The sequence below is a fragment of the Nicotiana attenuata genome, chromosome 6 (assembly GCF_001879085.1).
Source record: "Nicotiana attenuata strain UT chromosome 6, NIATTr2, whole genome shotgun sequence".
In the NCBI taxonomy this organism is placed as follows: Eukaryota; Viridiplantae; Streptophyta; class Magnoliopsida; order Solanales; family Solanaceae; genus Nicotiana; species Nicotiana attenuata.
In genome coordinates this window covers 65030669-65046668 of record NC_031994.1, presented here as the reverse complement: position 1 = coordinate 65046668, position 16000 = coordinate 65030669, and the positions used below count along the sequence as shown (strand labels likewise).

Below are 16000 nucleotides of genomic sequence, written 5' to 3'. Positions count from 1 at the left end.
CTTAACAGTGTACAGAGTCTACAGACATTCACCGTCTTTAAGATCTATTTTTACAAGTACGATAAAGAAGATTCATTATGCTTGTTTATTTTAATTTCACATGTTATTGAGACTCCTTGTAATAAAAGACTGTTGTATTAATGCTAAATACAACTTAAATATAAATTTTATACAAAATTTATACAATATGTCTTTTGTATATTTTGTATCTGATTTATACATAGTAAAAAACAAATTTCATACAACTAATTATATATTATACAACTTATCTACAATTTTCATACATTATTTCTACTCAGTTATATACAACTACAATATAATACCACTTAAATATAATTTTTATACAAATTTTATACAATATGTCTTTGTATATATTGTATCTAATTTATAAATAGTAAAAATAAATTTCACACAAATAATTATATATTATACAATTTATCTACAACTTTCACACATTATTTCTACCCAGTTAAATACAACTACAATAACATACAACTTAATGTGATGACCCAAAATGTCATCACTTGTTTTTAAAATGAATTCTACGTTTCGAGGCCTTAAAAACCTGTTTTAGCTTCACCTCGATTTGCGTGCGCAGTCTAGGCGCGTAGCCGGAAAGCCATTATGTGAAAAATCTGTGAAAACATTGAAATTTTGGCTTAAAATGCATTTAAGTTGACTTCGCTCAACATTTTGGATAAACGGACCCGGGCCCGTGATTTGACGGTCCCGGAGGGTCCGTGGAAAAATATAGGACTTGGGCGTATGCCCGTAATCGAATTCCGAGGTCCCAAGTCCGAGAAATGAATTTTTAGAAGAAATTGTTTTCTGAAAAATATAAAGGTTTTTGAAAGTGAAATGCTATGTGAAATATGTGGTATCGGGCCCGTATTATGGTTTCGGAGCCCGGTACAGGTTCAATATGATTTATATGTGTTGCCGGTAAAGTTTGGTAAGAAACGGGATCCATTTGACGTGATTCGGACCTTAAATGCAAAATTTGATGTTTAAAGAAGTTTTGAGAAATTTTATTGATTTTGAGGTTTAATTCGTTGTTTGAGAGGTTATTTTGGCGATTTGATCGCGCGGATAAGTTCATATGATGTTTTTGAGTTAGTACGCATGTTTGGTTTGGAGCCCCGAGGGCTCGGGTGAGTTTCAGGTAGGTTCCGGGGTGTTTAAACTTAGGAAAACACTGCTGTTGCATCGGTTTTGGGTGATTAAGGCTTCAGTAGTTGTAATAGATACAGATTTCAATGATTATATTGTTTTCTTCCGCTTAATCTAAATTTTCCGCTGTTTATACGTCATTGCTTTAAAATTGTTAAAAGGAAATAATTGGATAATGAAGTAATTAGTTTAAGGAATTTGGCTTGCGTAGCTCACATTAGTAGGCGCCATCACGACTCCCGAGGGTGGGAAATCCGGGTCGTGACAAGTTGGTATCAAAGCTCTAGGTTACATGGGTCTCACAGTTCATAGACAAGCTTAGTAGAGTCTGAGGGATCGGTACGGAGACGTCTGTATTTATCCCCCAGAGGCTACAGAGTTAGGAAAATTTCCTATCTTTTCTTTCCTATCGTGCGGTTTGGTTTCTCAATGACTGATTGAATTTCTATTCTGTTCTCTCGCAGATGACGAGAACATGCGCTTCCTCATCCGCTGACCAGCAGCCCGAGCCCCCAGCAGCAGCTCCCACGAGGGGCAGAGGGCGAGGCCGAGGCCGTGCTAGAGGCCGAGGTAGGGCAGAGCTCCGCCCCAAGCAGCAGCACCAGCAGCGGAGCCTCAGGTTGACTTTGATGATGAGGTTCCGGCCCCAGCAGCTCCGGTTGGCCCAACTCAGGTCCCAAAGGGGTTTATTGCTACCCCAGTACTCCAGGATGCTCTGGTCTGTCTAGTGGGCCTTTTGGAGAGTGTCACCCGGGCAGGCTTGCTTCCTGTAGCACCAGCCGTCTCTCAAGCTGGAGGAGGAGCCCAGACTCTTGCTACTCGCACTCCGGAGCAGGTAGCTCCCGAGTTTCAGACTCCAGCAGTTCAGCCAGTTGGAGCAGCTCAGCCGGGTGTGGTAGCCCAGACCGGTCGCAGCTATGTCTGCCGATGCTTTGTGGAGATTGGACAGGTTCAACAAGCTCTTCACTACTACTTTCTGTGGTGCATCTTCTGAGGATCCCCAGGATTATCTAGACGGCTGTCATGAGGTTCTCAGGAACATGGGGATAGTTGAGACCAATGGGGTCGATTTTGCTACTTTTCGCTTGTCTGGATCCGCCACTTGGTGGAGAGATTATTGCTTGGCTAGACCAGCCGGATCACCAGCTTTGACTTGGGAGCAGTTCACGCAGCTATTTCTGGAGAAGTTTCTCCCTATCACTCAGAGAGAGGCCTATCGGAGGTAGTTTAAGCGTCTCCAGCAGGGTTCTATGACGGTTACCTAGTATGAGACCAGATTCATCGACTTGGCTCGTCATGCTCTTATCATACTTCCCACCGAGAGAGAGAGAGGGTGAGGAGGTTCATTGAGGGACTTATCCAGCCTATTCGGCTTTAGATGGCTAGGGAGACAGGGAGTGAAATCTCTTTTCAGGAGGCGGCCAATGTGGCCAGGAGAGTTGAGATGGTTCTATCGCAGGGAGGTTGTCATGGGTCGGACAAGAGGCCCCGTCACTCAGGCCGATTCAGCGGTACCTCGTCTGGAAGTAGGGATTCGTATGGTAGAGGCCATCCTCCTAGGCCTTTTCAGTCGGCACTTCAGGTTTCTCACAGTGCTTCAGGTGGTTGTGGTCCTCAGATGCAGCATTCTGATCAGCAGTCCTACAGTGCACCACCAGCTCCTATTAGTGCACCGTCGCTTCAGAGTTTTCAGGGTCGTTAGCCCCAGCAGCCGAGGGCTTGTTTTACTTGTGGCGATACAAGGCACATTGCTAGGTATTGGCTTCAATCACTGAGTAGCTCTCAACATCAGGGTTTCCGTGCCATGGTACAGGCACCGAGTGTTCCACAGCCCGCCCAACCAGCTAGGGGTGGAGGTAGAGGTGCTAGAGGTGGAGGTAGAGGTCCTAGAGGTGGAGCTCATGCCGCTAGAGGTGGAGGCCAGCCAATAACAGGCCGTCCCAGAGATATAGTTCAGGATAGTGGGGCCCAGCCCCGATGTTATGCTCTTCTAGCCAGGCTCGAGACTAAGGCTACCGATGCAGTTATTACAAGTACCGTTCTGGTTTGTGATAGAGATGCTTCAGTGTTATTTGATCCAGGGTCTACATACTCGTATGTGTCATCTTATTTTGCACCGTATCTGGTCATGCCTAGTGATTCTTTGAGTGTTCCTGTTTATGTGTCTACACCGGTGGGTGATTCCATTGTGGTAGATCGAGTCCATCGTTCATGTATAGTTGTGATTGGAGGTCTTGAGACTCGTGTAGATTTGCTTCTTCTGGATATGGTTGATTTCGATGTCATATTGGGGATGGACTGGTTATCACCTTATCACGCCATCTTGGACTGTCATGCCAAGACTTTGACCTTAGCCTTACCGAGTTTACCTCGTTTGGAGTGGAGAGGGACTCTTGTTCATTCTACCCGCAATGTTATCTCTTATGTGAAGGCTCGGCGTATGGTCGAGATGGAGTGTTTGGACTATTTGGCCTATGTTCGTGATTCTAGTGTTGAGGTTCCTTCCATTGAGTCTATGCCCGTTGTTCGTGAGTTTCCTGAGGTATTCCCTTCAGACCTTCTGGGTATGCCACCCGACAGAGATATTGACTTTTGCATTGATTTGGCTCCGGGCACTCATCCCATTTCTATCTCGCCGTATCGTATGGCCCCGCTGGAGTTGAAAGAGTTGAAGGAGCAGTTGCAAGACTTGCTTGAAAAGGGTTTCATTAGACCCAATGTTTCGCCTTGGGGTGCGCCGGTGTTGTTTGTTAAGAAGAAGGATGGATTGATGAGGATGTGTATTGATTACCGGCAATTGAATAAGGTTATAATCAAGAATAAGTATCCGCTGCCGAGAATTGATGATTTGTTCGATCAACTTCAGGGTGCCAAGGTATTTTCAAAGATTGACTTGAGATTTGGCTACCATCAGTTGAGGATTAGGGCATCCGATGTCCCTAAGACAGCTTTTCACACTCGGTACGAGCATTATGAGTTCTTGGTGATGTCATTCAGGTTGACAAATGCCCCAACAACTTTTATGGATTTGATGAACCGAGTGTTCAGGCCTTACTTGGATTCGTTCGTGATAGTCTTCATTGATGATATTTTGATATATTCCCGCAGCCGGGAGGAGCACGAGCAGCATCTTAGAGTGGTTCTTCAAACTTTGAGGGACAGTCAGTTGTACGCCAAGTTTTCGAAGTGTGAGTTCTGGTTGAGTTCAGTTGCATTCCTGGGTCATGGGTGACAGCAGAGGGTATTCAGGTTGATCCGAAGAAGATTGAGGCAGTCAAGAACTAGCCTAGACCAGCATCAGCTACAGAGATTCGGAGTTTCTTGGGATTGGCAGGCTACTATCGTCGGTTCGTGGAGGGGTTTTCATCTATCACAGCCCCGATGACCAGGTTGACCCAGAAGGGTGCCCAGTTCAGATGGCCGGATGAATGTGAGGCGAGCTTTCAGAAGCTCAAGACAGCTCTGACTACGGCACCGTTGTTGGTTTTGCCCACAGGTTCAGGGCCTTATACAGTTTATTGTGATGCATCTCATATTGGACTTGGTGTAGTGTTGATGCAAGATGGCAAGGTCATTGCCTATGCTTCGCGGCAGTTGAAGATTCATGAGAAGAACTATCCTGTTCATGACTTGGAGTTAGCAGCCATTGTCCACGCGTTGAAGATTTGGAGGCATATCTGTATGGCGTGGCATGTGAGGTGTTCACGGATCACAAGAGTCTGCAGTATTTGTTCAAGCAAAAGGAGTTGAATGTGAGGCAGAGGAGGTGGTTGGAGCTGTTGAAAGACTATGATATCACCATCTTATATCATCCAGGAAAGGCCAATGTGGGGGACGATGCTTTGAGTAGGAAGTCAGCCAGTATGGGCAGTCTTGCTTATATTCCGGTCGGTGAGAGACCGCTTGCTTTGGATGTTCAGGCTTTGGCCAATCAGTTCGTGAGGTTGGATGTTTCTGAGCCCAGCCGTGTGTTAGCTTGCACATTCGCTCGTTCTTCATTATTGGAGCGTATCCGAGATCGGCAGTATGATGATCCCCATTTGTGTGTCCTTAGAGACACGGTGCAACACGGAGGTGCCAAGCAGGTTACCTTAGGTGATGATGGAGTTTTGAGATTTCAGGGTCGAGTTTGTGTGCCTAATGTGGATGATCTTCGAGAGTTGATTTTAGAGGAGGCCCATAGCTCCCGGTACTCTATTCATCCTGGCGCCGCGAAGATGTATCAGGATTTGCGGCAACATTATTGGTGGAGAAGAATGAAGAAGGATATCGTTGCATATGTGGCTTGGTATTTGAATTGCCAGCAGGTTAAGTACAAGCATCAGAGGCCTGGTGGTTCATTTCAGAAGATTGAGATTCCTAAGTGTAAGTGGTAGCGTATCACTATGGACTTTGTTACTGGACTCACATGGACTCAAAAGAAGTTCGATGCACTGTGGGTCATTGTTGATAGGCTGACCAAGTCAGCGCATTTCATTCCTATGGAAGTCTCCTATTCTTCCGAGAGGTTTGCTGAGATCTACATCCGGGAGATTGTTCGTCTTCATGGTGTACCGTATCTATTATTTCGGATCGAGGTACGCAATTTACCTCACATTTCTGGAGAGCAGATCAACGAGAGTTGGGCACACGGGTTGAGTTGAGCACATCATTTCATCCTCAGAAGGACGGGCAGTCTGAGCGGACTATTCAAATTTTGGAGGATATGCTCCGAGCTTGTGTCATTGACTTTGGAGGCTTGTGGGATCAGTTTTATCCTTTAGCAGAGTTTGTCTACAACAACAGCTACCAGTCGAGTATTCAGATGGATCCTTATGAGGCTTTATATGGTAGGCGGTGTCGGTCTCCGGTTGGATGGTTTGAGCCGGGGGAGGCTCGATTGTTGGGTACGGATCTGGTTCAGGATGCCTTGGACAAGGTCAGGATCATTCAATATAGGCTTTGTACAGCTCAGTCCAGGCAAACGAGTTATGCCGACCGCAAGGTTCGAGATTTAGCCTTCATGGTCGGTGAGCGGGTATTGCTTCGAGTGTCGCCTGTGAAGGGCGTGATGAGATTTGGGAAGAAGGGCAAGCTTAGCCCTAGATTCATTGGCCCGTTTGAGATCCTTGATCGAGTGGGAGAGGTGTCTTATAGACTTGCATTGCCGCCTAGCTTATCAGCCGTGCATCCACTGTTTCATGTGTCCATGCTTCGGAAATATCACGGTGATCCATCCCACGTGTTAGATTTCAGCACTGTCTAGCTGGACAAGGATTTGTCCTATGAGGAGGAGCCGGTAGCTATTCTAGACAAGCAGGTTCGTCAGTTGAGATCAAAGAGTTTTCCTTCTGTTCGTGTTCAGTGGAAAGGTCAGCCTGCCGAGGCATCGACCTGGGAGTCTGAGTCAGATATGCGGAGCCGTTATCCCCATCTTTTCCCCGACTCAGGTACTTTCTTCTTCAGTCCGTTCGAGGACGAATGATTGTTTTAGAGGTGGAGGATGTGATGACCCAAAAGGTCATCACTTGTTTTTAAAATGAATTCTACGTTTCGAGGCCTTAAAAACCTCTTTTAGCTTCACCGCGATTTGCGTGCGCAGTCCGGGCGCGTAGCCGGAAAGCTATTATGTGAAAATATAGAAATTTTGGCTTAAAATGCATTTAAGTTGACTTCGGTCAACATTTTGGGTAAACGGACCCGGACCCGTGATTTGACGGTCCCGGAGGATCCGTGGAAAAATATGGGACTTGGGCATATGCCCGGAATCGAATTTCGAGGTCCCAAGTCCGAGAAATGAATTTTTAGAAGAAATTGTTTTCTGAAAAATATAAAGGTTTTTGAAAGTGAAATGCTATGTGAAATATGTGGTATCGGGCCCGTATTATGGTTCCGGAGCCCGGTACAGGTTCAATATGATTTATATGTGTTGCCGGTAAAGTTTGGTAAGAAACGGGATCCATTTGACGTGATTCGGACCTTAAATGCAAAATTTGATGTTTAAAGAAGTTTTGAGAAATTTCATTGATTTTGAGGTTTAATTCGTTGTTTGAAAGGTTATTTTGGCGATTTGATCGCACAGATAAGTTCATATGATGTTTTTGAGTTAGTACGCATGTTTTGTTTGGAGCCCCAAGGGCTCGGGTGAGTTTCGAGTAGGTTCCGGGGTGTTTAAACTTAGGAAAACACTGCTGTTGCATCGGTTCTGGTGTAACCGCACCTGCGAGTCGAGCACCGCAGGTGCGCACAGTGGGTCGCAGGTGCGGTCCAGTCTTGCAGATGCGGACAATCTTCCGCAGATGTGGTTCCGCAGGAGCGGGTGCTTTTCTCGCAGATGCGGCCCCAGCGGGGCCTAGTCATTTCCGCAGAAGCAATCAGTTTTTCGCACGTGCGGTCTCGTAGGTGCGACCCAGGCACTGCAGGTGCGGAAGTCGGGCAGTGAGTCTTTTAAAACATAACTTCAGCGATTTTTCTTTCAAACTTTCACAAAAAATAGAAGAACTAGGCAATTTTCTCAAGAGATTTTCTTCCCAAATCACAATCATTAACTGATTTCTTTCAACTATCTAATGTTTTTCATCAACTTTTATCAATAATCCTAGGGTTTTAATGGTAGAAAATTGGGGAATTGGGTAGATTTAGGGCTTTTTGATTATTTGGGAATTTGACCTCGTTTTGGGGTCGGATTTCAAAACAAATTATATATTCGGGCTCGTGGGTGAATGGGTGATCGGGTTTTGGTCCGAACCTCGTGTCTTGACCAAGCGGTCCCGAGGTCGATTTTTGACTTTTTGGGAAGAATGATTAGAAGGTTATAATTAAGCATTGGAATTGGATTGTTTAGCGTTTATTGATGTTATTAAGTCGATTATGTCTAGATACAATTGATTTGGAGCCAAATTCAAAAGGAAAAGCGGTGTTTGAGGCTTGAGTTGACCGTGGAAGTTCGAGGTAAGTGTTTGGTCTAACCTTAGCTTGAGGGATTAGGAGTTGTGTCTTATTTGCTACGTGTCAATTGTGGAGTACGACGTATTGGCATGGTGACGAGTATCTATACGTCGGTGTCAAGCATTCCCGTGAGTCTTGCATTATAATTGTTATGACCCCGTTGTGGTTTATTGTGCCTCACATGTTACCATCATCATTGTTTCCTTGCCGGGATGTCTGTTTTGATATTATTTTTCCCTTGTCGGATGTTGTTGAAATATTATTTTTCCCTTGCCGGGATGTTGTATTATTGCTCTTGTTCCCTTGCCGGGATGTTGTTATATTGCTCTTGTTCCCTTGCCGGAATGTTGTTATATTGATCTTGTTCCTTTGGCGGGATTCTTTGTGGTTGTTGTTGATTTGTAACTGGGATCGGGTGGCACGCCTGCCACGAGATAAATGAAATGGGATCGGGTGGCACGCCTGTCACGAGATAAATGAAATGGGAGCGGGTAGCACGCTTGCCACGAGATAAATGAAATGGGAGCGGGTGGCACGCCTGCCACGAGATATATGAAATGGGAGCGGGTGGCATGCCTTCCACGAGATATATGAAACGGGATCGGGTTGCACGCCTGCAACAACATGGGAAATGAAAGTGAATTCTGTCTTTGTTTTCCTTATCCTTGTTAGTAGTTGGATTTTGGTTCCTTTATAATTCTCTTGATATTCTGTTTTACCTGATATTCCCCGTAGCATGCTTTTCCCCCTCCTATCTTTACTTGTTTATTTCTGTTTTACTTTCTGCTGTATATTACTCCCTCCGTTCCAGTTTATGTGAACCTATTTCCTTTTTGGTCCGTTCCAAAAAGAATGAACCCTTTCTAAATTTGGAAGCAATTTAACTTAAATTCTCAATTCTACTCTTAGTAAGAAGCTTTTATAACCACACAAATAGTGTGGACCCTTTTTTGAGTTGTTTAAGACCACAAATTCCAAAAGTCTTCATTTTTTCTTAAACTCCGTGCCCAGTCAAACAGGTTCACATAAATTGGAAGAGAGGGAGTATATAACTGTACAGGTTTATTTGGCAGTCTGGTCCTAACCTCGTCACTACTTCGCCGAGGTTAGGCTAGGCACTTACAAGCACATGAGGTCGGTTGTGTTGATACTACACTCTGCACTCTTTGTGCAGATCCCAGTGCTGTAGACTTCGGATCGTAGATCGGGTGGCTATCTTCAGTCCACACGGAGATCCAAGGTAGACCTGCAGGCGTCCGCAGGCCCTGGCGTCTCCCTCTATCCCTTATCCCCTGTTTCATTTTCCTTAATTCAAAAACAGTGTATTGTTATTTTCTTACGACTTTGTATGCAGTAAATCTTAGACCGTCTGTGATACCGTGACACCAGGTTTTGGGTGATTAAGGCTTCAGTAGTTGTAATAGATACAGATTTCAGAGATTATATTGTTTTCTTCCGCTTAATCTAAATTTTCCGCTGTTTATACGTTATTGCTTTAAAATTGTTAAAAGGAATAATTGGATAATGAAGTAATTAGTTCAAGGAATTTGGCTTGCCTAGCTCACATTAATAGGCGCCATCACGACTCCTGAGGGTGGAAAATCCGGGTCGTGACTCTTAAATACAAACTTTATAGAATATATCTTTTGTATATTTTGTATCTGATTTATACATAGTAAAAACAAATTTCATACAACTAATTATATATTATACAACTTATCTACAACTTATCTACAATTTTCGTACATTATTTTTACTCAGTTATATACAACTAGTCAACTACAATATAATACCACTTAAATATAATTTTTATACAATGTTGTTCAACTTTCATACAATAGTTAAATGAATAAAAGAAAAATAAATAAACAACAGAATACGATTTTTCTATAATTTTTTTTTACAATTTTTCTACAATTTCTGCAATATAATGTATGTCATGTCGTCTTCTTCTTCTTCTTCTTCTTCTTCTTCTTCGAGTTTCAATCTGAAATTCAGCCAAAACCAAGTCTAATATTCACCAAAACCCCTCAAAATTGAGATATAAACTCCAAACCATATTCCCAATTATTTGCAACAACACCCAATCCTAACGAATAATGATTTTTAAAAACCCAAATTCGAATTCAAAGCTTCAAAGCTTCAAAGCTTTTTAATGGTTGTCAATGGTGGAATTGCTGCTCTCTTTTTCTTTGCTTTATATTACTGAAATTTGGGATTGAGAGATAGAGAGAGACGTAGAGAGAATTCTCAATTCTTTGCAACATCCAATCCAAACAAACAATGTCTTTTGAAAACCCAAATTCGAGTTCAAAGCTTCAAAGCTTTTTAATGGTTGTCAATGGTGGAGGGGTTACAAATTTTCGCTGGTTTTAGAAGAGGAAATAGTGGGTGATTGAAGAGGAAATCGTGGGGTGTGGTTTGATACGTGGGTGAGAGGGTGAGATTTGGAGAGAGAAACTTGAGGGGAGTGAGAATATATGGTAGAGTTAAATTAGGAGACTAATTAATACCATTAAAACCTCTAAAATGTACATAAATGGTAATTAGGTATATAAAAGGTAATTATATTAAAAGTTAAGCATGGAAGGTAATACAGTTTACTATATGGCATAAGAATATAAGAATCCCATAAATATAAGACATATCTAACATATGCACAAATTCAACACTCAATCATGGTTAAATAATATACATTTTTATTTTAATTTGTTAATTTTGAAAATTAATTATTTAATTACTTGTAGACACTCGGTGTAGATAAATATTCACGAAAATGGTGCCCTTTGGTGAAAGGTGACGACTGATGCAGAGTTCTGATTTTGAAAGTTAAAAACTCATGCACTTTTCTTCTTCATCTCAATATTAGGCAGAGAAATGAATGTGGGGTTTGGTTAATTTAAAGTATACAATTTAATGAACAATTATTTACCACAAAAAACACCGTCAAATGTCACCAAAATTCTGAACCAATAAGAACAAAAATGTGATTAATATGAATTAAATCACATTTACATGCGTGGCCATTATTGATTGAAGATAAATGCAAACTACTAATCTTGAACCCTAAGTTAATCTTCTACAAGTTATTAATTACTTTCACTTAACTAACTTACCAAAGTCGAACAAGTTAAGGTTGTTCATTCAAATCCTTTTGTAGCTCCATAACTTCTTGTCTATTTATGAAATGAATATTTTGTCAAAAACAAATCATGTGTCAAGACTAAAGAATTCTTGAGGATATGATCAACGGCACGACACGTTTATTAAAATAATAAACGGGGTTCAGCTGAATCTTTCTTTCGTCAAAAAATTATACTGTATATACATAGATAAAAAATCTTGTTGAATTCTATAAATACAGAAGAATAATTTCTAAATCGCCTTGATGAAATTTCTGTTGTCGTCACTGAATATGATTTAAGATTAAGGAGATTAAGGAATTTATGTAGGACTAATCAAATGTTCCTATCCCCAATATTTGATATGTCATTCCTAGGTTGATTGTTTTTCATTAATTACACCTAAATTCTATAATTACGAACACATGCAAAATATAGTTTCTGATGTCAAATAAACGACAAAACATATCCATGCAAGTAAAGGATAAAATGTTGAATTTTAAATAGAATTTATATGGTAGATAATGAAATCTAAATGGTTTACTCCAAAGCCCATAACTAAGGAAATACCACAACTTTCTTAAAAGTAAACTATAGCAGCCATTTTTAGAAAACAAGCAATGAGAATTTCCAATTTTGACAAATCAACATTGCTTATGGTTTTTCTTTTTCTTTTTTCTTTTTTCTTTTTAAAGTAATTATCTTAAATTATCTTTTCTCTTGTCTATAAATGAAAAACAAAGGATTTACTGAAATTAATATATTTCGGACTTATCTTATATTCTTTAATTATTATTAGATAAAGGCTTTGTAAAAAAGCTGTGATACGAGTACTATACATTTCAATACGACTAAATATCTCGTAACGAACAAACTTTTGGATAATCTATCGCTAATTTGTCGATAAGCAGGATTAGCAACAAATTTTGTTGTTTAATTACACAATTTGCCCAGTCTCTAATTTCTGTTTTTAATAGTAATAATTGGATACTGATCGAGTTTAACTAATATGCTAATTTTGCTTGACATTTTAATTAGCCATTCTTGGAAATCATAAATTGGACATCCAATGATTTATTCTACAAGTAACATGTGATCATATTTTAAATAAATTAATGAAATCAACCTTCTGGATATGGTGTCTATTTATTAATTTCGAAATAGGAGTACATCAAGTAGGTGATACATCTGAATTTTTTTGCTATACTTAAAATAACTTTTATTTCAAAAGCAACATATGTGTTTTTTCCTTTGCTCAACAAGCAACATGTGTTCACAATAGAATGAGTGGAGGAAGTAATAATAATATGGCACTAGCAATGACTATAACATTAATGGGATTGGTTCAGACTAATTCAGATTCATGCAGCGAGAGTTCGCAGGGAAATATTTTTATCAAAAAATTAATTTTATTTACTGGACTCAAACTTAAAATCTTTGGTTAAGACAAAAGGATTCCATCTGAGGCGCCAAATTTATTTGGGTGATAATATGTGACGTTCATGACGGACAACGGATCGACAAAGACGGGTAAAAAGAAGGACCGAAAGGCTTCAAGGCTGATAAGTTTCTGAAGAAGGGACGCATATGATGTCGTAAACGAATCCGCACGTCGGAATAGAAGAGGAAAGTGAATGTCTTTATAAGGCATAGAATAACTTCACCATTATATACGCCCTTTTGGGCTCGATCGATAATGGTGTTTAGCCAAATGGAATTAGTGGCGAAACTAGATTTTTTTTCAAGGGTATTCAAACTTGAAAGAAGTAAAAATAATTTTCTGATAAAGGGTATTCAATATGTGTTATATACCTCTAAAATATAACATTTCACTATATATACGGTGTAATTTTTCGACGAATGGTGGTTAATTGACCACCCTTAGGATAATGTAGCTTCGTCCCTGCAATGAATACAAACGTGAGGTTTATTGCACCAAAGCGAACAATATGCGTCATTGGATTGAGCTGTGATATAATATTATCTAATACTACTATTTAAATAAAAGATAGTATTTAAACTAAAAATAATTCATTTTTATTGTAGATCTTGTTTCCTAAGGAAGTATGGAGGTAAGAAGTCAGCAAATTGTCCAAGAAATACTTTCGTCTAAACCTCTCTCTCTCACATAAAAAAAAACCATACCATAAGTTATCTCCATAATGAAAAGGATCCAACAAATCCCCTAAATTCTATAAATAGACAAACTTCCCCACCTCAGTTTGTCATATCAATTATTTCCGTACCCTCTTTTTTCTCTAACTAATAATTTATCCCCCATACTTTCCTCCATAATTACTCTTTTTGTCCCTACTTTCACAAAAAAAAAAACAAAAAAAAAAAACCAATATGGCCCATCTAAGGAATCTCTTCATATTATTCACCATTTTTATGATTATTATATCACTTTCATCTTGCAGCAGCAACATTAAATTCTATGATGAAGATATATTAAGAGAAGCTCAAGATCATAACATGAATCTTGAAAAGGAATTTGGTTATGATTTTCAAGCTTATCCTTCTAATTATTTCAATACCATTGATCTTGAAAACAACAACAATATTGATGATCAAATTAGTAGATTTAATAGATTCAAGAATTTGGAGAAAGATGAAGCAGTTGGAGTTACAACAATAAATGTGGAGAGTTTTGGAGCTAAAGGTGATGGAAATACAGATGATACAAATGTAAGTTCTCAGAATTCCAAAGAAGAAATTTAATCTTTCTTTAAGAATTACTGTTTTAAACAGTCATAAGTATACTCCATCTGTTTCAATTCATACGACGGTATTTGATTGAACTCGAAGTTAAGAAAAAAGTCAGACTTTTGAAAATTATAATCTTAAACGTAAAATAAGAAGTATAAGTATATATTATTTTCAAAACATAGATGAACATAAAAAGAGTGACAACAAGTATAAGATAAATGGGTCGCGGAAAAATATTTTATCTAATGAGTTTAACTTTTATATAATCACAGAGTAAAAGAATATTTTAACTGTGAAGTCACCTTATTAAAAGTGATTGTTCATAATAAGTGGAAACTAGCTAGTTATTTGAAAAATATAGAGCAAGTAATTTTTTGTATTATATTGTTAGTAAATATGAGTAAAATATTTCCTTCTTGGTAGCGAGATTCTTTTTGTAACCACCAAGGGTTATGGTTTGATAAAATTTCTCAACCCTTAATCAAAGGTTTTAGGTTCGAACCCTAATTAGAATGAAAAAAATTCTGGTAGGGCGAGTTCTAAGAATAGAAAAATCCTTGGTAAGGAGCATTTTTCCGTTCGGTAGACCTAATGCGACAAGAATTCATATTAGTCGGGCCCTAATAATACAGATACCAAATATCGGGCGGGCGTCGAAGCTTATTGTGGTGCAAATATGTAGATGAAAAAAGATAGAGATTGGGGTTGCTTCTACGATTAAATTAATTAGCACCAAAATGCACAATTTTTGTTTTTCTCTTTTGTTCATAACGTATTAAATAATCTTTTCAGGCATTTCAAAAAGCATGGAAAGCAATTTGTTTGTCTTCAACTGCAGTGAATTTTGTTGTACCTCAAAACAAGAAATATCTTCTCAAACAGATCGAATTTTCTGGGCCATGCAAATCTTTCATCACAATGCAGGTATTGGGCTATTAGTATTGCAGTTTAAGTTTTGTACACTAATAAAATATAATTTTTTTGTACTATCGAATTGTGTTGACTTATAATAACATATATAACTCTTCATATATAGTTCCAAGCAAAATATGTTAGCCTGAAAAATAAAGCTTTTACAAATATGGTCATCGGTTCGATTCTAATAGCCGTCTTTTCCCTGTTCTTTTTTTCATTTCATTTTTTAGATAATTATAATGTTCCTTTGAAATCAAAGAAATATTGAAATAGCGCCTTCTTCCTTTTCCAAATTTAACCGATTAAATTTATTGCTAGTGGTAAAAGTTCTTAGCATGGTTAATGTCCATAACTTAAATCCTTCTATATAGGAAAATAAAATAATATTCTCCTTCTATATAGGAAAATAAAATAATATTCTCTAGCTATATGCAGCGACAGATGTTAGCTTATTATGTAGCTTTAGCCGAACCCATTATTTAAGAGGAAATATGGTTATATACAAATGTGGATCCAACATTTAAACCTTATCAATTTAACTTTTAAAGTTTTTAGCATTGAATTAATTATATTTTTAAACTTATGTGTTCATATCTACAGTTTTGTAGTTTTAATAAGATTTTACATATAAATTTTTACTCCGCGTCGAAAATTATGTATTCAACTGAATCCGTCGATAACACACTACACTGCCCCTGGTGTGTGTGTGTGTGTGTATATATATATATATATATATATATATATATATATATATATATATATATATATATATGTTGCATTAAATTTTACAAAATTTTCCTTCAATATTGTTTTTTGAAATATTATGCAGATTTCTGGAACTCTATTAGCATCAGATAAGACTTCAGATTACAGCAAAGATAGCAGACACTGGCTTCAATTTGATAGTGTTCAAAACTTGGTTGTTGAAGGAGGAGGAGTTATCAACGGCAATGGGAAAATTTGGTGGCAAAATTCTTGCAAAATTAATAAAAAATTGGTAATTTTTATTTTGTTTAATATTTTTCAAAAGCTTAAATTTTCTTCACTATTAGTTTAATTTTTATATGCACTGTCAGTATAAGTAATTTTTAAATTATATATATATATATATATATATATATATATATATATATATATATATATATATTTTTTTTTTT

At 38.6% G+C, this 16000-nt stretch overlaps 1 protein-coding gene across 1 annotated transcript in view; it reads left to right on the top strand.

Moving 5' to 3' along the window:
* LOC109227112 (polygalacturonase-2-like) overlaps window positions 13436-16000 on the top strand; it is a 6193-nt gene continuing 3628 nt past the window's right edge. Inside the window, exons 1-3 of the mRNA XM_019392135.1 lie at window positions 13436-13907; window positions 14721-14852; window positions 15673-15840. Coding sequence (XP_019247680.1) covers window positions 13569-13907; window positions 14721-14852; window positions 15673-15840 — 639 coding nt within the window. The 5' untranslated portion in view covers window positions 13436-13568. The remainder of the gene's footprint in view (window positions 13908-14720; window positions 14853-15672; window positions 15841-16000) is intronic.